At 40.0% G+C, this 21,298-nt stretch overlaps 1 protein-coding gene across 1 annotated transcript in view; it reads left to right on the top strand.

Moving 5' to 3' along the window:
• The window catches only part of LOC126476194 (CAD protein), a 554,755-nt gene that overhangs the window by 144,634 nt on the left and 388,823 nt on the right, over nucleotides 1–21,298 (top strand). The window contains exons 7-12 of the mRNA XM_050103525.1: nucleotides 5,372–5,605; nucleotides 5,689–5,910; nucleotides 9,363–9,566; nucleotides 9,990–10,208; nucleotides 10,361–10,778; nucleotides 11,033–11,164. Coding sequence (XP_049959482.1) covers nucleotides 5,372–5,605; nucleotides 5,689–5,910; nucleotides 9,363–9,566; nucleotides 9,990–10,208; nucleotides 10,361–10,778; nucleotides 11,033–11,164 — 1,429 coding nt within the window. The remainder of the gene's footprint in view (nucleotides 1–5,371; nucleotides 5,606–5,688; nucleotides 5,911–9,362; nucleotides 9,567–9,989; nucleotides 10,209–10,360; nucleotides 10,779–11,032; nucleotides 11,165–21,298) is intronic.

Here is a 21,298-nt window from a genome sequence, read left to right as displayed (position 1 = left end):
TATGTCTCATACATTTTTTCCAGCACGTTGTTGAGAATTTCTTCCTTTGTAAATGAAGGGACAAGTATTGAACTCCTAAAAAATTACTGACGTGTAATTTGTATCCTCCCCGCCAGTAGCTTTTCATGTTGATCACCTTGAGGTTGAAAGTTCTCGTAAGTGTGTCATGGTGTCTATTCAATAATGTGCACTGCACTAAGATTTAAGATGACAACTTACATGTCATTCTTGTTGGATTTTGAGTATTAATGACACTGGCCTGTTCAGTTATTACAAATACTAAGTAGCGCAAGTTTGCAGCCCAGTATCTACAATAACAGTGATGTTTTCAATTGTGGCACAGACTTAACAGTTCACTTTTGTGTTAGTCACAGTTCACAGTTAATTCAGTCCTTGTCCAATGCATCAAATACAATTACTTATTTAAGTGAATCCATCACACAAAATATTGAAAATTACCTCAACTGGATAGATAAAAAAATCTACTCAACAAGACAAGTCTTTCCTTCTCATCACATCCTGTACATCTCCCATGACCCTGGGTTCTGGGGAACTTTTCTGAACTCTCCCATTTCCTAAACTGTTCCAGTCCCTTTACAGTATCCTTCTTCCTTCCTTTTCAATCCTGCCAGAAGGGGAGAGAGGCACTGATTCTGAAAGCTTACACGTCTCCTTAATCTTTGTGTTTTCTCGTGCCGCTTATTGATGAGTAGATTTTATCATCTATCCATTTATATTATATTTTCAAAGGGTGATTGTTTTCGTTGATACACAAAATATTGAGTCCAAGAAGAGCTAGTTTAAGTGATGATAACACTATCACTTCTGACAATCCATCACAGTTCAGAAACAATGTTCACTAATTTAAGTTGCAAAGGCCTGCTTGAAAGTAATTAATTATTGAAGTTCATAGGTTTTGCAGTGAACAGATTGCTCATTCGTGCAAGCAGAATACTCATAATGGAAATTTAAATCAAAATTGGAGCACGCACCCAGCACAGATTTTAACTACACACTTTCAAGCTGCAGACTGCACCTGAACTGATGTGACATAGCTTCAATGATGCTACTTTTAGAAGTGTACAGTAATCAAAACTGAGTTTATATACATATTGTCATTATTTAGCTTCTCATAAATTATAATTACAGTTTTATATTTCTGAGTAACTGAATAGTGGATGCAGTAATAATTTCTAATAAATTCCACTGATCTTCAAAATTAAATACGTGTATGTGTTGCTAACATTTTTTTGTTGCTGGTTGCATAAATATTTTATTTGTAGCTGCAGCTTTTTCATGTACTTTATCAGGAAACCAATAAACGTGTGTGTTTATATATGGGGTGCAACAATAAAGTAATGAGACTGATGTGAAAAAAAAAAAATGTTGATTACCATTTTAGTCAAGTTAAGTGTTGTCTCCTTCAAAGTAGTTCCCTTCTGATTGCACACACTTTTTCCAGTGCTTCTGCCATTGATGGTAACATTTCTGGAACTCATCTTCTGTAATATCCTCCAAGACCCTCGTCACAGCTTTTTGGACATCTTGTGTTGTTTGAAAGTGGTGTCCCTTGAGCGCCGTTTTGACTCTTGGAAATAGAAAAAAGTTGCACCAAGCAATATCTGATGAATAAGGTGGCTGTGGTAGTAGTGAAATTTGTTTTGAGGTTAAAAATTGCTGTAATGACAGAGCGGTATGGGATGGTGCATTATCGTGATGCAGAATCCAATTATCATCAATGTTGGCACGGACACGAAGAACACTTTTACGTGGTCTTTCCAAAATGTCTTTGTAGTAATATTGGTTAACTGTTTGTCCAGGAGGCACCCACTCTTTATGAACAATTCTCTTCTAATCAAAGAAGTACACAAGCATCCATTTCACTTTTGACTTTGATGTGAGCTTTTCTGGTCTGAGTGATCCTGTTGAGCACTATTGTGAACTTTGGTGTTTTGTTTCTGGATCATACTGTGAAAACCAACGTTCATCACCAGTGATAACACGGCCAACAATTCTGGTTTGATTTGCGTTTGCTCTAACAGATCAGCTGCCACATTTTTCCTTGTTTCTCGCTGTTGTTGTGTGAGATTTTTGGGGACCATTTTTGCACAAATCTTTCTCATACCAAGATCTTAAGTTATTATTAGACGAACCATTTCTTGATTGATGTTCAGTTCTACTGCAGTCATTTTCATGGACAATCTTCGATCAGATCGTAAGAGTTCACGCACCCTGGCCAAGTTGACATCCGTCCGTGAGGGTGATGGTCGTCTACTGCAGTCTTCATCTTCAACATTCGTTCTGCCTTCACTAAACATTTTATGCGAATGAAAAACTTGAGCTCTTGACATAACCTCCTCTCCAAAAGCCTTCTGAAGCTTACCATAAGTTGTTGTTGTGTTTTCACACAATTTACGCAAAAAGAAATGGCAATATTATGCAGTTCCATTTCTGTGACGAGAGACATAAACACATGTTAACTTATTGCAGCCGAACTCATGACTGAGAAGTTGAATCAATGTGCTGCTTGGACTAGAAGCAGCTTATAGACCAAGGTCAAAGATATTGTGCTTTCGCAAGTCTGCAGGGTTGCCACATCTTGCAAAGAAAATAAGTCTCATTACTTTATTGTCACACCTCGTACAAACAATGACAACAAAACTTGAAGTGACTGAATTTTGTAATTAGCACAGTTTTCAGACAAACCAACTAGCTCATTGCACTCCTAGTAGCATTGCATTAGCCCTGGGACAATGTTTGAAATTTTTAGGTATGGTACTGTGCACATGTTATACAATGACAATATCAAAGATATCACAAATTATTATTATTATTGAGGAAGAACAACATAATGGATAGAAAGAATCTACATGTTTTGTCGCACACTGTTTTATTCCTGTATCATAGTCTTCCAACTGTTCTGTCACTTGCACACTGAAGTAAAGTTTTTCTACTTATTCATTTCAAGCTCTGTTAGCCAGATACTAATTACAAATTGGCTCACAAAATTGAACAAAGGGCAATCTTTCCTTCATAGCTTCCAGTAGCGTCTGCTCTAAGTGGCCGAAAACCATAGAGACCAACAATTGATGATAATGGAAATTTCTTAATCCAAACACTCTCTTATCTTGCAGTTCTAAGAGGAAGTGTAGTGAATGTTAAATGTCTTCACTACTCCTAACTGACATGACACCTTCATGTAGCATACATAATGAATGGTTAGGCAGCTTAGCATACTCATGAGGGATCCAGAAACTGCTATTCCATTGTTTCCCGACTCACTCACAGGAGAATTATCACTGTCCATCAATCATGCTGTTCATGTATTCAATAGTATTTGGGTATACTCCTGAAAGCTCTTCACCTGGTCCTGTAAGAAAGTTACAGTTTTCTGAAATTTCTTTATCTCCTTGACACAGTGCAAATCAGTCTATTCGCATAATGTAAGGCTAGTGCGTGAACTCTACTGATCTGAGAACATGATGGTTCACTCACTTCTAAAAGTATTTACAAAAGACAGTTCTCTCAAGGCTAACTATATATGGAAGACAGCCGCACTTTCCTCTGCCAGCTGCAACGCTCAAGGGGCCATAACATGGCGATTACCTTCCACAGCTGATATACCAGCTTGGACGCAGGCAGCGCTTCCTGTGGTATCAACTTTATGAAGTTCCATCTCATACCATGATTCATCTTTTGTTAAATCCATCAGCCCCATCACCACCTTCCAGCTATACTGAAATAGAAACCGCAACAGAAAAGTATTTTCCAAGAAAAAATTATAGAACCCTAAAATTTTCATTTAAAAATGTGCTATGTAATAGAACTCGCACAGTTCACCACACACACAAACCACGCTTCGTTACCAAAATGTAGTGCAGGAGGGAGATGCTAGGGCTGGATTGAGGTGTGAGCGAGCATTACTGCTAAACATTTTATTCCACATAAAAATTTCATGCATCAAAAAAGGAAGACCCATAATTCCATATGTGAGTGTTAAAGAAACATATTTAAACATTGATTCAAGGTGCAACTCATAACAATCCAGTAAAACACACTTCAGCTGACCAGTGATCAACAGAATAGAACAACTCTATATTTACATTAATTTGATATATCACTGAAAACACAAAATGTACTCAACAATGATTAAAACTAATTAAAATTGTACAAAGATGTGATGGCCAAATTTGTTACTCATTTAACACATCAATTAAAATAACATTGAATGCACATGTTAAGACCTTGCCACAGTTACAGATTGAAATGATTAAAATATCCAAATCTGGTAATTACAGTAATTACATATGAAATCTTTTGAATATCCTACCCTCTGGCTCCTACCCTTGTAACCACCCCCAGTGTAAAACCTGTCCCATGCACCCTCTCACCACCACCTACTCCAGTCCTGTAACCCGGAAGGTGTAAACGATCAAAGGCAGAGCCACGTGTGAAAGCACACATGTGATTTACCAACTAACCTGCCTATACTGTGAAGCTTTCTATGTGGGAATGACCAGCAACGAACTGTCCATTCGCATGAATGGACACAGGCAGACAGTCTTTGTTGGTAATGAGGATCACCCTGTGGCTAAACATGCCTTGGTGCACGGCCAGCACATCTTGGCACAGTGTTACACCGTCCGGGTTATCTGGATACTTCCCACTAACACCAACCTGTCAGAACTCCGGAGATGGGAACTTGCCCTTCAGTATATCCTCTCTTCTCATTACCTGCCAGGCCTCAACCTCCGGTAATTTCAAGTTGCCGCCGCTCATACCTCACCTGTCATTCAACAACATCTTTGCCTCTGTACTTCCACCTCGACTGACATCTCTGCCCAAACTGTTTGCCTTTACAAATATGTGTGTGTGTGTGTGTGTGTGTGTGTGTGTGTGTGTGTGTGTGTGTGTGTGTGTGTGTGTGTGTGTGTGTGTGTGTGCGCGCGCATGCCCTCTCCTTTCTTGATGAAATGAAAAATGAAATGAAATGTCGTGCGGCTAGGGCCTCCCGTCGGGTAGACCATTCGCCTGGTGCAGGTCTTTCGATTTGACGCCACTTCGGCGACCTGCGCGTTGATGGGGATGAAATGATGATGATTAGGACAACACAACACCCAGTCCCTGACCTGATGAAGCAACTGTTGATTGCGAAAGCTTGAATTTTGTGTGTATGTTTGTGTTTGTTTGTGTGTCTATCAACCTGCTAGCGCTTTCGTTTGGTAAGTCACATCATCTTTGTTTTTAGATATATTTTTCCCACGTGGAATGTTTCCCTCTATTATATTCCTATTGTATAGTGTGTTAGATAACATTATGTTGACTACTGAATCCTTTTCACACTTCCAGTAAAATTAGGTTCTTCTTTCAGGTTATCCGCTCGGAAAGACCAGATGGTGTACTGTTGACATTTGGTGGTCAGACTGCTCTAAATTGTGGTGTTGAACTGCAGAGAGGTGGAGTCTTTGACAAATATAATGTTAGAGTTCTTGGCACACCAATCCAGTCCATAATTGATACAGAGGACCGAAAGATATTTGCAGAAAAAATTAATCAAATTGGAGAAAAAGTAGCACCAAGTGCTGCTGTTTATTCTGTGCAAGAAGTATGTGATAAATTCTTTGTAGATCCATATTAATGGCAAATTCCTTCTCCTGATATAGTAACTATATTGTAAACTCCTTACAGGCCCTAGAAGCTGCTGAGAGACTAGAATATCCTGTTATGGCCAGAGCAGCATTTTCACTTGGCGGACTTGGATCAGGATTTGCAAATAACAAAGAGGAACTACGCTGTCTTGCACAGCAAGCTCTTGCTCATTCTAGTCAACTGATCATAGATAAGTCATTGAAAGGTTGGAAGGAAGTAGAATATGAAGTAGTGAGGGACGCTTATGATAACTGCATAACGGTAAGCTATACATCTCTTAAATTGCTTAAGTTTGTGTTCAGGGTTTGACAAAAATCGATTGTAAATGTGAAAGAGCAAATGAAAAACAGGAATTAATTGTGAATGTGAGAGATGAAGTGCAGAGGTTTGCTCTTATCTTGTTTGAGTAACACACCTACATTCATACTTACTGCATTGGAGAGGTAATTAAACATTGCAATTCATAGTAAAGATCTAATAACGTATGTCAGTGCTGCTCAACTCAGCGTTTGCTGGTTTGAATGGTGGTGGAGCAGGAAATATTCATCTCCAGTATTTGACTGGTAATGGCAGGAGGGCAGCTTGCATAAAATTCCTGATCACCAGGATTCTTGCCAATGTCCTGAGTTAAATTCCAAACCTCTGTACAGTGTCCCATGGTGTAAGGGCAGGGGAGACTATTGACACAGATTTCCCTGTCTGGATAGAGATGTCAAGCTTGATGGTTCTCATGGTGGTATTAGGGAGGAGTAGGCTATGTCCTCACACTGTGGCAAATCAGCTCCACTAGAATTTCACCTAGAACAGTAAGGTGGGATTCCCACATCTGCCCCATCCCCATTTCTTGTATAAAGCATTGACTGAACTTACCCCTTAATGTCTCCATTTCTACTTCATTTATTGTCCTTGAGAACATAAATCAGTGGAAAGATGGTGACATTTTGTACTCTCAAAAGTAATTTTTTCAATATTCCGGATTATTAGGTATCTGAATACAGTTAAAATGGAAAGTTGCAAACCTTAATACGTATGTGGTATAAATTAAACACCTGACAGCTCCTGTACTTCAGAGATGTAATGGCATGGTGAAGCTTTCCTTTCTGTTGCACCAACAAGTTATATTAGATGTTTCTTGATTGACCAGGGGTACACCAATGAAGAATAACATCTCGCCCACGGAGAGGATAGCCCTCCGTAACTTACGAGCAGATGTGGATACAGCAGTCTTAAAATCTGACAAAGGAAACGCTACTGTCCTCATACCAAGGGATGACTATATTAATAAGATCAATGTTTTATTATGTGCTTCAATGTATCGCAAAATCGATAAGGATCCCACGAGTCGAGTAGTGCGAAAAACAGCAGAACTTTTATCAAATAGTTCTCTACCAAAGGAGATCATCAAGAGACTGAAACCAAACAGTTCAGTTCCACCTAGGCTATATGGACTGCCTAAGATCTACAAGGAAAATGTGCCATTATGTCCAATTGTGAGTAACATTGGAGCAGCCACCTACGACCTAGCAAAATTCTTGGCATCTTTGCTCAAACCAATGATAGGCAAGTGTGCACATCACATCAAGAATTCTGGTGATTTTATCAGTCGACTTAAGTCACTACAACTGCAAAGTAGTGATTTATTGGTCAGTTTTTATGTGGTTTCACTGTTCACAAAGGTGCCTCTGGTGGACTCACTACACCTCATTGGCAATATATTTGGTGCAGACATTACAGCATTGTTTGAGCACACTCTCTCCTCTACATATTTTATATTTAACAATGAATTTTACAAACAATCTGAGGGGGTCGCCATGGGGGGTCCTTTGTCTCCCCTGGTGGCCAATCTTTTTATGGAGGATTCTTAGGAGAGAGCACTCGACTCTGCCACTTTTAAACCGACAGTATTTTGGCAGTACGTTGATGACACTTTTATAGTGTGGCCTCATGGTCTGGACTGTCTTCAAGAAGTTTTATGTCACATGAACTCCATACATGAAAACATAAAGTTTACCATGGAGATAGATAGAGATGGTTGTCTGCCATTTTTAGACGTCTTGGTGGGACGGAAGGGTGATGGCACACTTGGTCACTCGGTGTACAGAAAGCCCACTCATACAGACCTGTATCTACAAGCTACTAGTTGCCACCATCCGGCACAAACAATGGGCGTTCTCAAAACCTTGGTCCACCGTGCCCATACTATCTCTGACGCCGACAGTTTTCAAGCGGAACTGGAACACCTGCAAGAAGTATTTTTGAAGAATGGCTTTTCACCTAGGCAAGTGAACAGAGTGATGAAGACCTACAAACGACGGAACAAGGAAGAGGAAGAGGCCTTCAGGTCGACTGTTTATCTACCATTTATTGGGAATATTTCTTCACAGATAGGCAGAATATTGAGAAAGTATCAAGTGAGAGTCATCTTTCGCCCTCCTTCCAAAATTTCATCACTGGTGGGATCCGTTAAAGACGACCTGGGCCTGCGTAAACCAGGTGTTTACAAAATTCTGTGTAAATGCTGCAAATCATATATAGGGCAAACAACACGAACTGTGCAGGAACGCATTGTGGAACACCAATGGCATACTCACCTCCTCCAACCCACCAAGTCCGCAATCGCCGAACATTGTATTTCCACAGACCATTCCATGAATTACGACACAAAAATTTTGGCCCATACATCAAACTTTTGGAGCTCGATTATCAATGAATCTGTGGAAATAAGATTGTCTGACAACGAGACTCTCATCAATCAAGATAGCGGTTATCAGCTGAACTCTGCTTGGAATCCTGTTATAGAGAAACTTCGTAGTCGACGTAGTTATCTGCATAAAGATGAAAATCGACCTGACACCGATACGCCAGGCTTTCGCAGTGGAGGGCACGAGGCGCAGCGCACGGAGCCGTTATGAACGCGTACGCTGCTCAGCGCAATGTCACCTCAGAAGGCTTTAAATAGCGGAGCTCAGCGCGTTCTCGCCAGTACTACTCCAGTGGCATTCACCTGAAGATGGCCAGAAGACTCTGCGCCGAAATATCGTGGCAGGAAGTTACTCATGTCTGGCAGTTGTCCCGTGTTTTTATGGAACAAGTTATATTAGCTTTTTGGCAAGAAATTGAGAATACTTAACATTGTGCTCAGAATTTTTTGGAGTAATATTTTAATCGGACAGTATTCATTTAGTATGGGACTACCTGCTTTGATGAATAGGCTCTAACAAGGAGATGTCACAGAATAGCTTAATATATGAGTAGATACCGTTATGTAAGGGAAGTGACAAAATCTTCCTTAAGAGACTGAGAGGGCAGATTTTGGAAACCACACTGCAAATGAAACTGTACATTTATTCATGACAAGCATAATATAGGTCACTATCAGCATTCTGTTCACCATTGTCTTTAAAAATATTATGATTTAACCACAGCTAAATGAAATACCACTTAAATTTTTTAAAAATTTATTGTTGCTTTGCAGAGGACTCCGAAGTCAATGTTACGAACAAGCTTACCTACATTGACATGATATCTCATTGTGGGGTTGGACTTCTTTAAATTAAGAGTTTTAATTTCTCTACTGTACATTTTCTATTGCTGTAATAGGCATTTTTGGTGTTTGGGTTGCACAGTTTTTAATGTTCAATGAAGTGTAGTAAATGTTGAAGTTACATATAAAACCCTTATTTTTAGGATTTAAATTTTGCAATTCCTTCCAGGTCTGCAACATGGAAAATGTCGACCCTCTTGGGATTCACACAGGAGAATCCATTGTTGTAGCCCCTAGCCAGACTTTAACAAACAGAGAGTACAACATTCTTCGAACAACAGCCATTAATGTAATAAGACATTTTGGAGTTGTTGGAGAATGCAATATTCAATATGCTTTTAACCCATACTCAGAGGAGTACTACATTATTGAGGTAATAATTTAATATAAGCATAGCTTTTAGATATTATGTTTTTATGATGTATTGCTTTTCCCCTACGACTTGTACCTTGTCAGATTCGTGTTCTGTGATATAATGTGAAAAATGATTTAGTAGTCAAACAGATATCATTTTAGTCTGTGTTTGAAGTGAATTTTATTATCCAAAATATTCTTTGCATCAGTCCGTATTTAACCATTTCCTATAATTATTCTTTTTGTTTTAATACTTAGTACTCTAAAAGTATCAATATTTCTCTCTCTCTCTCTCTCTCTCTCTCTCTCTCTCTCTCTCTCTCTCTCTCTCTCTCTCCAGAATAAAATGTTTTGATTTCACAAATTGCTTTCTAAATGACCATCTCACTCTAATAAATAAACTAGATTTAATTTTGTAAGGAAAATTGTGATTCTCTTGCAGGTAAATGCTAGACTATCTCGTAGTTCTGCTTTAGCAAGTAAGGCTACTGGGTATCCTCTGGCATATGTTGCAGCAAAACTAGCCCTAGGTATTCCGCTGCCAAACATCAAGAACTCTGTTACTGGTACAACTACTGCTTGCTTCGAACCTAGTCTGGATTATTGTGTTGTGAAGATTCCTCGGTGGGACCTAAGCAAATTTACAAGAGTTAGCACTAAAGTAAGACATGCCTCTTGCAATGAATATATGTATGTGTATATAAAGCAATTACACAGCTGTTTTTAGAGCAATGAAATTTGTACTCAGTTGTAATTTGAAGTGTTGTTGTTATTGTTGTTGTTATTATTATTATTGTTGTTGTTGTTGTTTAGATTGGGAGTTCAATGAAGAGTGTTGGTGAAGTTATGGCTGTTGGTCGTAAGTTTGAAGAAGCTTTCCAGAAAGCACTAAGAATGATGGATGAAAGTGTTATAGGATTTGACCCTTACGTTAAAGCTATATCAGATGAAGAACTGGAAAAACCTACAGACAAACGAATGTTTGTGTTAGCAGCAGCACTTAAAGCAGGATATACAATAGATAGACTGTATGATCTCACTAAAATAGATCGTTGGTTTCTACAGAAAATGAAAAATATAATAGATTTTCAGATACTGCTCGAGTCTGTTGGACAGGCACATGTATATGATGTGTTGCTGAAAGCTAAGCAACTTGGATTTTCTGACAAGCAGATAGCTACTTTTGTCAAAAGTACAGAGCTATCAATAAGGAAGAAAAGAGAAGAAGTAGGTTAGTAAATACTCTAATTTAAGTATTTAATTGAAATTGTGATATCTAGTCACCAAATTTTTTGAATCTTGCCTTTTGATGTAACATCTCTATAATCATCTTTATTTGGGTATCCAAAATATAAGCACCCTATAATGAATTAATTATCTTCATTTTCTGCTTTTCTTTATTAATAGCAGATGGAAAAATGTTTCCTATTTTAGTATTCTGTTATTTCAAATCGGATGTGAATGTGTGTGTTATCTTGATTTCAGGAATAACGCCGTATGTTAAACAGATAGACACAGTAGCTGCAGAGTGGCCAGCATCTACAAATTATTTGTATCTTACTTATAATGGGTCTGCTCATGATCTAATCTTTCCAGGTGGACATACTATGGTAATAGGTGAGTTACTTGATTACTGTAGTAGTGTTTGTGACTGCCGGTCACATACTGAAATACTAAACATATTAGTGTGTCCTTTTTTTGTGCAAAGTAAGTTCTTGTTAAGAAGTGGGTGGTAACTAGATTCGTATACATTTTAATAATTAATGATCATGTGGCCTTAGGTTGCCACCATGAAAGGTTATGTAATAGCAGTTGTGGCCAAAACTTGGTTGCTAAACATAAAACTTTAAAATAAGTTAAGTCCATTTACTTATGTCATTTGTAATTTGTATAAGGATTTGCTGTTAGGTTTTGTCTATGTGATACCCTGCCATGTTATTGTAAGGTCTGTAGGTCATATGACGACTTGCACCAAACCTGTAACTAGTGTGAGATATAATAACTGCAAGAGGAGTATGATTGAGTCAATAGAACCAACTGAAAATGATATTAAAAGAAGTGGTGGAGTTCCATTGAGGGTATATTTAATGAAGATAATGATTGGGCTTGCTGCTGTAACAATTACTTCCTCTGTCTACAGTCATCAAAGTATTTGTTTTCCCGTAACCCTCCTGACCTCAGTCTGCATTTGTCCCTGTCCTCACCCATCCAGCCCCTTCCCTGTTCCTATTCCAGCACTACACAGCTGTCATTCCAACATCACACCCAGTCTTTTTACTTCTCTCCTTTTCCACTTCTCCCCACCTTCTCCTCCCCATCTCTCCCCTGCCCCCCATCTAACCTGCAGCACTTCACTGTCTGCCACCCACACCATACTGTCCCTCCCCCTCCCTGCCCCAGCCTCCTCCTTACCCCCACTCAGTTGGCTCTCCCATCACGCACTGGTGCTGCTGCTTGCAGTGTGGTTTCAGTTGCCTGCAACTACAGTTAGGCATGTGCGTGCACATCTGTTGTCTATTATTGACAAAGGCCTTAATGGCCGAAAGCTTTATTTATGACAGTCTTTTTGTTGTGCCTATCTGCAGCTCAGTATCTCTGCTATATGGTGAGCAGCAACTTCCCTTTTCATAATATTGTTGCATTCTATGAAGATCTTCTTGACTGTAGCTGTGAGGCCGCAAATGGTCAGTAAAGATCAGGCAGCTGGGCTGACAAAAAAAAAAAGGTATAGTTCTTAACCGCTATGGCTGTGGGTCACCTGTTAATAGGTGCTGTCACCAAGCATTACGGAGCTGTTTAACCTTAAAACAACACAAAAATAGCATTTTTGTTGTTGTTGTTGTTGTTGTTGTAGTTTTCAGTCCTGAGACTGGTTTGATGCAGCTCTCCATGCTACTCTATCCTGTGCAAGCTTCATCATCTCCCATTACCCACTGCAGCCTACATTCTTCTGAATCTGCTTAGTGTATTCATCTCTTGGTTTCCCTCTACGGTTTTTACCCTCCACGCTGCCCTCCAGTACTAAATTGGTGATCCCTTGATGCCTCAGAACATGTCCTACCAACCGATCCCTTCTTCTAGTCAAGTTGTGCCACAAACTCCTCTTCTCCCCAGTTCTATTCAATACCTCCTCATTAGTTATGTGATCTAACCATCTAATCTTCAGCATTCTTCTGTAGCACCACATTTCGAAAGCTTCTATTCTCTTCTTGTCTAAGCTATTTATCATCCATGTTTCACATCCATACATGGCTACACTCCATACAAATACTTTCAGAAACGACTTCCTGACACTTAAATCTATACTCGATGTTAACAAATTTCTCTTCTTCAGAAACGCTTTCCTCACCATTGCCAGTCTACATTTTATATACTCTCTACTTTGACCATCATCAGTTATTTTGCTCCCCAAATAGCAAAACTCCTTTACTACTTTAAGTGTCTCATTCCCTAATCTAATTCCTTCAGCATCACCCGAGTTAACTCTATTACATTCCATTATCCTCAATTTGCTTTTGTTGATGTTCATCCTATACTCTCCTTTCAAGACACTGTCCATTCCGTTCAACTGCTCTTGCAAGTCATTTGCTGTCTCTGACAGAATTGCAATGTCATCGGCAAACCTCAAAGTTTTTATTTCTTCTCCATGGATTTTAATGCCTACTCTGAACTTCTCTTTTGTTTCCTTTACTGCTTCCCTTTCATGTCCCTTGACTCTTATAACTGCCATCTGCTTTCTGTACAAATTGTAAATAGCCTTTCGCTCCCTGTATTTTACCCCTGCCGCCTTCAGAATTTGAAAAAGAGTATTCCAGTCAACATTGTCAAAAGCTTTCTCTAAGTCTACAAATGCTAGAAACGTAGCTTTGCCTTTCCTTAATCTTTCTTCGAAGATAAGTCGTAGAGTCAGTATTGCCTCACGTGTTCCAATATTTCTACGGAATCCAAACTGATCTTCCCCGAGGTCAGCTTCTGACACTTTTTCCATTCGTCTATAAAGAATTCGCGTTATTATTTTGCAGCTGTGACTTATTAAATTGATAGTTCGGTAATTTTCACTTCTGTCAACACCTGTTTTCTTTAGGATTGGAATTACTATATTCTTCTTGTAGTCTGAGGGAATTTCACCTGTCTCATACATCTTGCTCACCAGATGGTAGAGTTTTGTCAGGACTGGCTCTCCCAAGGCTGTCAGTAGCTCTAATGGAATGTTTTCTATTCCTGAGGCCTTGTTTCGACTCAGGTCTTTCAGTGCTCTGTCAAACTCTTCACGCAGTATCATATCTCCCATTTCATCTTCATCTACATCCTCTTCCATTTCCATAATATTGTCCTCAAGAACATCACCCTTGTATGGATCCTCTATATACTCCTTCCACCTTTCTGCTTTCCCTTCTTTGCTTATAACTGGGTTTTCACGTGAGCTCTTGATATTCATGCAAGTGGTTCTCTTTTCTCCAAAGGTCTCTTTAATTTTCCTGTAGGCAGTATCTATCTTACCCCTCGTGAGATAAGGCTCTACATCCTTACATTTGTCCTGTAGCCATCCCTGCTTAGCCATTTTGCACTTCCTGTCAATCTCATTTGTGAGATGTTTGTATTCCTTTTTGCCTGCTTCATTTACTGCGTTTTTATATTTTCTCCTTTCATCAATTAAATTCAGTATCTCTTCTGTTACCCAAGGATTTCTACTAGCCCTCGTCTTTTTACCTACTTGATCCTCTGCTGCCTTCACTATTTCATCCCTCAAAGCTACCCATTCTTCTTCTACTGTATTTCTTTCCCCCATTCCTGTCAATTGTTCCTTTATGCTCTCCCTGAAACTCTGTACAACCTCTGGTTCTTTCAGTTTATCCAGGTCACAACTCCTCAAATTCCCACCTTTTTGCAGTTTCTTCAGTTTTAATCTACAGTTCATAACCAATAGATTGTGGTCAGAGTCCACATCTGCCCCTGGAAATGTCTTACAATTTAAAACCTGGTTCCTAAATCTCTGTCTTGCCATTATATAATCTATCTGAAACCTTCTAGTATCTCCAGGTTTCTTCCATGTATACAACATTCTTTCATGATTCCTGAACCAAGTGTTAGCTATGATTAAGTTATGCTCTGTGCAAAATTCTACCAGGCGGCTTCCTCTTTCATTTCTTAGTGCTAATCCATATTATCCTACTACGTTTCCTTCTTTTCCTTTTTCTACTGTTGAATTCCAGTCACCCTTGACTCCCTTCACTACCTGAATAATTTCTTTTATCTCATCATACATTTCATCAATTTCTTCATCTGCAGAGCTAGTTGGCATATAAACTTGTACTACTGTAGTAGGCATGGGCCACAATAATGCGTTCACTATGCTGTTTGTAGTAGCTTACATAATTATATTAATAGAATTTTACACTTTCTCATCTTACATCTAGATCAAAAATTCTTAAGTTCGCAGTTCAGCTCCACTCGTGTTTAGTCAAGAGACACTAAGAGATCTCTTTAATCTCATTATGGGTACTTTATAGCTCTGCATCTAGGACCTTGACTGCTTTGCTGCTAGTAGACAAGATGTTCCTAGACACAGGATTCATTCAGAAAATGTTCAGTGTTAACTATTTGCTTTCTCTTTGTGTTGCTGGCCAGCCTGACAGGGAGTATTTCAATCTACTCGGGCTGAACAGGTTCAGACATCAGCATTTGTTGTGCTCCTCCTTAGTTATCAGCTAGGTTTCCTTTGTACCCCTTTTCCCATTCTAATGATTCGTGTTTCTTAACACCAAATAAATAATACTGCCCAGAATCTCCACTTTCCTCTGCATGTTTTTGACTTGTAATCCATGTGAAGAAATTTGATTTCTCTGAAGTTACTGGTCTCTGTGTGTTGCTTGTACTGTTAGCACTGTTCGCAAGATATTCATTCAGTTTTAGCCACATACTAATCAGGCAGACATTCCAATCTGGCACTGGACAGTATTCAGTGGGGGAGAGAGGGGGTTGCAGGAATGAGGGGGGGGGGGGGGGGGGGAGCGGGCATGGCAAGTGATCCAGTTGAAACACACCCTGCACATGCAGTCACCTGATGGGTCCTTGCTGTTGCGAGGAGAACAGCTCCTATTCAGTTCCCACTTCTGCCAAACCACACCTCCATCAACACATGTCTCCACACCACCTGATTCCTCTTGCTACTAAACTGTGGGTTACTTCTGACATATTGTGATGTTTCTATTGGCAGAGACAATTTTTTTACCAATGTCTCTGAGTCTACAGAATAGAACTACCCACTTTCAGGTGATCTGAAAACCTTACAATCCCGCATTCTTTGAACATCATCAAACAAATAAAACTGAAATACTGTACATAGAAAAGAGACATTATTTAAGAACTTAAATGTAAATCCATACTCTAAAGCTCATTGCTGTAATGAGATAGAGTGGGTTATCAAGTAATGTTTATATTCCCAGTATTTTGTATTCCCTTCTGAGCACTTATGTCTGGGTTTTTACCAGATGTGACTGATCACTAGTCATCTTCTTGACTTTGTAAGTAGCATAAAAAAGATAAAATGTTGCGTTTTTCTTCTATGCTAGGTCTGACTGTGGCTGGTTTCAGTCTAGCACCAGCCTTGACTGTGGCCTTTTTAGCTATTCTGCCATGCCATTCCTTTTGCAGTACTTCTTTCCCTTGTATGCACTGAAGCAGTCTCCAACTTACTTATTTCTTAAATCCACTTGTGGTGGAGGGGCAACCTTGCCTCATTTCTAATGGGTCCTACTACAGATTCACTTTGCATTAGCTCAATAGGCAATTGAGTGGTCTCATGAACCGAACTCTTAATAATAGCCTCCAATTATGGGCATACTTCACATATTTGGTGTGTTTTTCACAACAGTGCTGATAGGATAGTTTTCTGACTTTCCAGAAACAATTCCTAATGAGATATTCAGTGGCATGGTAAAAGCTTATCTGATGTCAAATAATCCCATGCTGCTGCATCCCACTGTTCCAATTTTGAGAGGTATCTGTGAATCATTGTCTGATACTCCCTTCATGGACTGTGGGACCCATCCAGCAGGAGTAGCTTGACTGTTTCTCCCAGTTTCCCTCACTGATGCTTGCAGCAGATTCTGTATAGTAAGTGGAGTGCAGTCATCTGAATTTGGAAGTGGTGCATGTTGCCAGTGGTAGGACTTTGGCTTCTCTCGTTTGCTTTCTCAAATTGTTTGGACATCACAATATACTCATTTTGATATGCTGGTGGTAATTGCCACCAATGTTTCTGGTTATTTGATCTACTGTGTCTTGCCTTGTTTTGTCTGTGGAATGACTGGAACTGATTATGTGGGTGGTGTTGTCCTTTATTAGTGCCAGTGCACCACATTTGCTCATTCTGAAAATCTTCTAATGGGCCATATTTCAAGAGACTGTTAGATGCTGGTTACTGGTACAGTCAACAGCTGTCTTCTCACCTGTTCAAAAGTTCGCTGATAAATGAGTGAAATCATCTCTTCCTGTTATCTGGGTTGATCATAAGAGCATGTCTCATCATCTATTGATGTGCCTGGTTCCAGTTATGTGCCAGCAACTCTTTGCTGAGCTGCATTAAATTACATGGTTCCTGCCTCTGCCACCATAGATTCACTTCATACATCAAATGCTGTCGAAGTAAATTCATTGTCTGCCACAAACTGTTCAGTCAAACAATACACTGAAATTTTGAATAAAATCACCAGGGTGGATTGTTGGTTCTATTCCACTAAATTTTTTCCAACAAGGGGTAGGAATGTTTATAGATGCATGTCAGGGCACTTGGACATCTACTAAGCTAAAGAGTGGTGTTTCTTACCAACTAGAAGGCTGGTGGCTCAAGCTTGATGAAATAATTGTTGCTCCTTAAGAGTAGGTACAAGCCCTCACTTGGACTCGGCACTCTTCTTCTGGGACTACTGGGGAAAGAGAGATCTAATTTGTAAGTTTACTTCCAATGTTGACCATGAAATTAACAGATAGGTGACATGTGTAGTGGTGACAATCATCCATGATGTGGGACAGCCATATGCTTCTACCATTTCCCCCATTCCTGGAGGTCCCCCCCTACAGTGGAAACAGCTGTGTCAGCTACTAATAGTTGTGACCACACCAGGTGCTAAGACCTGCTGATCCACAGTTGCATTCATCAACTCAGAATTTATTTTATCTGTTAGCCTTTTAGGTAGCTCTCTATATTTGTTCTCAATCTCTTCATTAACACTGTTTTTTCGCTCTTTTAAAATGCACTTCAATTTCCCAATTCAGGTTTCAATCGCACAATTGTTGAGATGTCCAAAAATGATTAGTCCAACTTCACACACATCATTCTGCCACTCCAAGGTAGAATTCCTTGCATCTACTTTCTCTGTAGTTGACATTATTTGCTCATCTACTCCTGTGAAAATATAGTCAACTGTACTTATCCTCGTGTTGATGTAAACTAAATCCTCCTTGTTATCTAGCATCATCGTGTCTATCAGCTCTCTTTGTGTTTTTAAACCCTGGACCTGTTCATCTGTCTGGCAAGCGAACTCAATACACTGTGCCTGAAGGGGCTCCAGAGAAAGAAGTCCTTACTTCTTGCAAACCCTGCTCTGCAGGTTTAATTTCACGTTTTGCATGACTTATTTTGCATTATGCAAACATAAAGTGACCATTGGCTGAGCAAACATTGCCTACATAGTGTTAGCTGCAACAGCTGGTTGCAAAATGTTACTCACCTTTGGTGCTGGTTTCATCAACTGGTGGCATCAACAGGAGAGTGTCTCCACTGCATTGAGGTTGTCGGAATTCTGACAGTGACTGAGGTGCATGTCACATTGCCAGCTGGTGTGGTGGACATCAGGCTGGCAGGGTGCACGTGACCATCAGCTGGCTGGTGCATGAGGGGCAGCAGGCTGTAGTGCCATAATGGTTATTGGACTGGTGGGGGAGAGTGGGTGGGGGGTGCTGTTGGGGTGACATCAGTGATGTCAATTGTGCAGGTAGAGGTGGAGATGGAAGCAGAGAGAAAAACATGTCAGATGCTTTCCATGGCTGTCATAGCCATGCTAGCCATCTTTCTTCTAAGTCTCTCATCTGGCCATTACTTTGTGAAAAGGACCAAAATAAAAATTTATTTTTCTCTAGCAAACAAATTTGTGATGGGAAGCAGTCGCCACCCATGGGCAAGTTGAGGTGTTTGGGAAAAAGCTTTTATTACTACCACCTCTCAGGACTAGTGCTGATCTAGTGAAACATGGAATGAACTGTCGTTAATCTGGCAGCAGACAACTTTCCTCGCCATACCAGCTGTGTCGTGTCTTGTCAGGAGATGGCCAAGTCTGTAACTCATAAAAGGGTCCAACACCAATCTTGCAACTTGTGTGGCAGATAATAAATGAAGTGGAGGTATGATTGATCCAATAAGATGAAATGCATATAATAATAATAAAGGAAATGATGGAATACCATTGGTAACGTGTTAATGAAGGTGGTGATCAGACCTGCTGCTCTAACCATTACTTCCTCTCTCTAAATTCAGATAAGTATTCGCTTACCTGTAAAAATCTTCTTGTCTCATTGCCTGCAGCACCATCAGAGATTAGAACTTACAGCAGATGTTACAGCTGGCAAGTTCATGAAGAATTAGAGACATGGGGAAGGTTACAAACAAGTAACAAGTAAGCAAAAATTCAATTAATTGTGGTACTGTCTCAATAAGACGAAGAGTGACGTGGCCCTAACAGCGTGGGAAAACCGTAAATCCACAATGATGGATTTTACTATCAGTGTTGGCAGCCTGTTCTCCATGGGAAAATAATTTATATGAAGGGTGACACAAGTGATAAATGAAGTAGTTCATTCCAGCCCCTCAAGAGTTCTAACTGGACAGAAGGTTGGCAAAGCTACTCTGAGAAAAATGTGGGAGACACTGGTTAGGGATGAGAATAATTGAGACTTGTTGCAAGGACAGTGTTTGCATTAAGCTTATAAAACTGTCCCATAGTGTTCTTTGTAGTAGTTTCATAGAGCAAACTGTAAGCACACTTTCTCATGTCGCCCACAGTGACAGAGTACATTGTCTCACAAAATGACTGAATTGCTACCGCAGTTAAACTTGGAATGTCTGACTAAGGAGATAGAGGTCAGAACGTGCTACAAACTAAGATGGCAATCTTCACAATCAGTCAACAGCAGATTGAGAAGCTGAGACTGTGTAAGAGTGGATTGAAGAGTCGCTACTCATTTTATTACCTAAGAGGAGTGCCTGCGCTTCCAGTACATACACTATATGATCAAAAGTATCCATACACTTGGCTGAAAATGAATCAAAAGGTCATGGCGCCCTCCATCGGTAATGCTGGAATTCAGTATGGTGTTGGCCCACCTTAGCTTTGATGACAGCTTCCACTCTTGCAGGCATACATTCAATCAGGTGCTGGAAGGTTTCTTTGGGAATGGCAGCCCATTCTTCATGGAGTGCTGCAGTGAGGAGAGGTATCGATGTCAGTTTGTGAGGTCTGGCACGAAGTCAACATTCCAAAACATCCCAGAGATGTTCTATAGGATTCAGGTCAGGACTCTGTGTAGGCCAGTCCATTACAGGAATCTTATTGTCATGTAACCTCTCTGCCACAGGGCGTGCATTGTGAACAGGTGCTCGAACATGTTGAAAGATGCAATTGCCATCCCCGAATTGCTCTTCAACAGTGGGAAGCAAGAAGGTGCTTAAAACATCAATGTAGGCCTGTGCTTTGTTAGTGCCACATAAAACAACAAGGGGTGCAAGCCCACTCCATCAACAACATGACCACACAATAACACTACTGCCTCTGAATTGTACTGTTGGCACTACACATGCTGACAGATGACTTTCACCAGGCAGTCACTGTATCCACAACCTGCCATCCGATCGCCACATTGTGTACCATGATTTGTCACTCCACACAATGTTCTTCCACTGTTCAATCATCCAATTTTTACGCTCCTGACCACGTTCGAAGTAAGAGTTCCCTGAGCATCCCATTCTGCTCTCACGATGTCTAATGACTACTGAGGTCACTGATATGGAGTACCTGGCAGTAGATAGCAGCACAATGCACCTAATATGAAAAATATGTGTTTTTTTTTTGGAGGGGGGGGGGGGTTGTCCAGATACTTTTGATCACAGTGTAGTCCGTAAATCAGCCTTACAGGGGATGATGCAATGATTTCTTCTCATCCTTCCATGTAGTGCCAAGGGCGTCTTATGAGCTATTAGGTTGGCTGTTTCATTGTGACACCAATTCCACATCTACATTAACATCTACAGTATTTAACCCATTATAAGATGAGGTTTTTTCCCAAATTCATCATTTGAAAAATACGGGGTCATCTTATATTTGCAGATTAAACTACTGCTGCTGAGGTAAACATTTATGTGTGTTTAGTAGAGTATATAGGGGTAGTGTTACTTTCAGAGATGAAGTTTCGGCTATTGAGGCCATGTGCAGATTTATTATGAAGAATTCGGAAGGGCAGGGCTCGGCAAACGATACTAGTGTTCTAACAGTCTTGAGATTCCCAATACGCTGAAGCACTTCATTCAGTTTCAATGTTGATCAAACAGTCATGTGATGTGGACTTGCTATGACTTACAAAACGAAAGCGCTGGCAGGTTGATACACACAGACATACGCACAAAATTCAAGCTTTCGCAACCAACAGTTGCTTCATCAGGAAAGAGGGAAGGAGAGAGAAAGATGAAAGGATGTGGGT

The sequence above is a fragment of the Schistocerca serialis genome, chromosome 1 (assembly GCF_023864345.2).
Source record: "Schistocerca serialis cubense isolate TAMUIC-IGC-003099 chromosome 1, iqSchSeri2.2, whole genome shotgun sequence".
Classification (NCBI taxonomy): domain Eukaryota; kingdom Metazoa; phylum Arthropoda; class Insecta; order Orthoptera; family Acrididae; genus Schistocerca; species Schistocerca serialis.
Note: the sequence above shows the minus strand (reverse complement) of the source record. Positions and strands in the feature narration are given on the sequence as shown.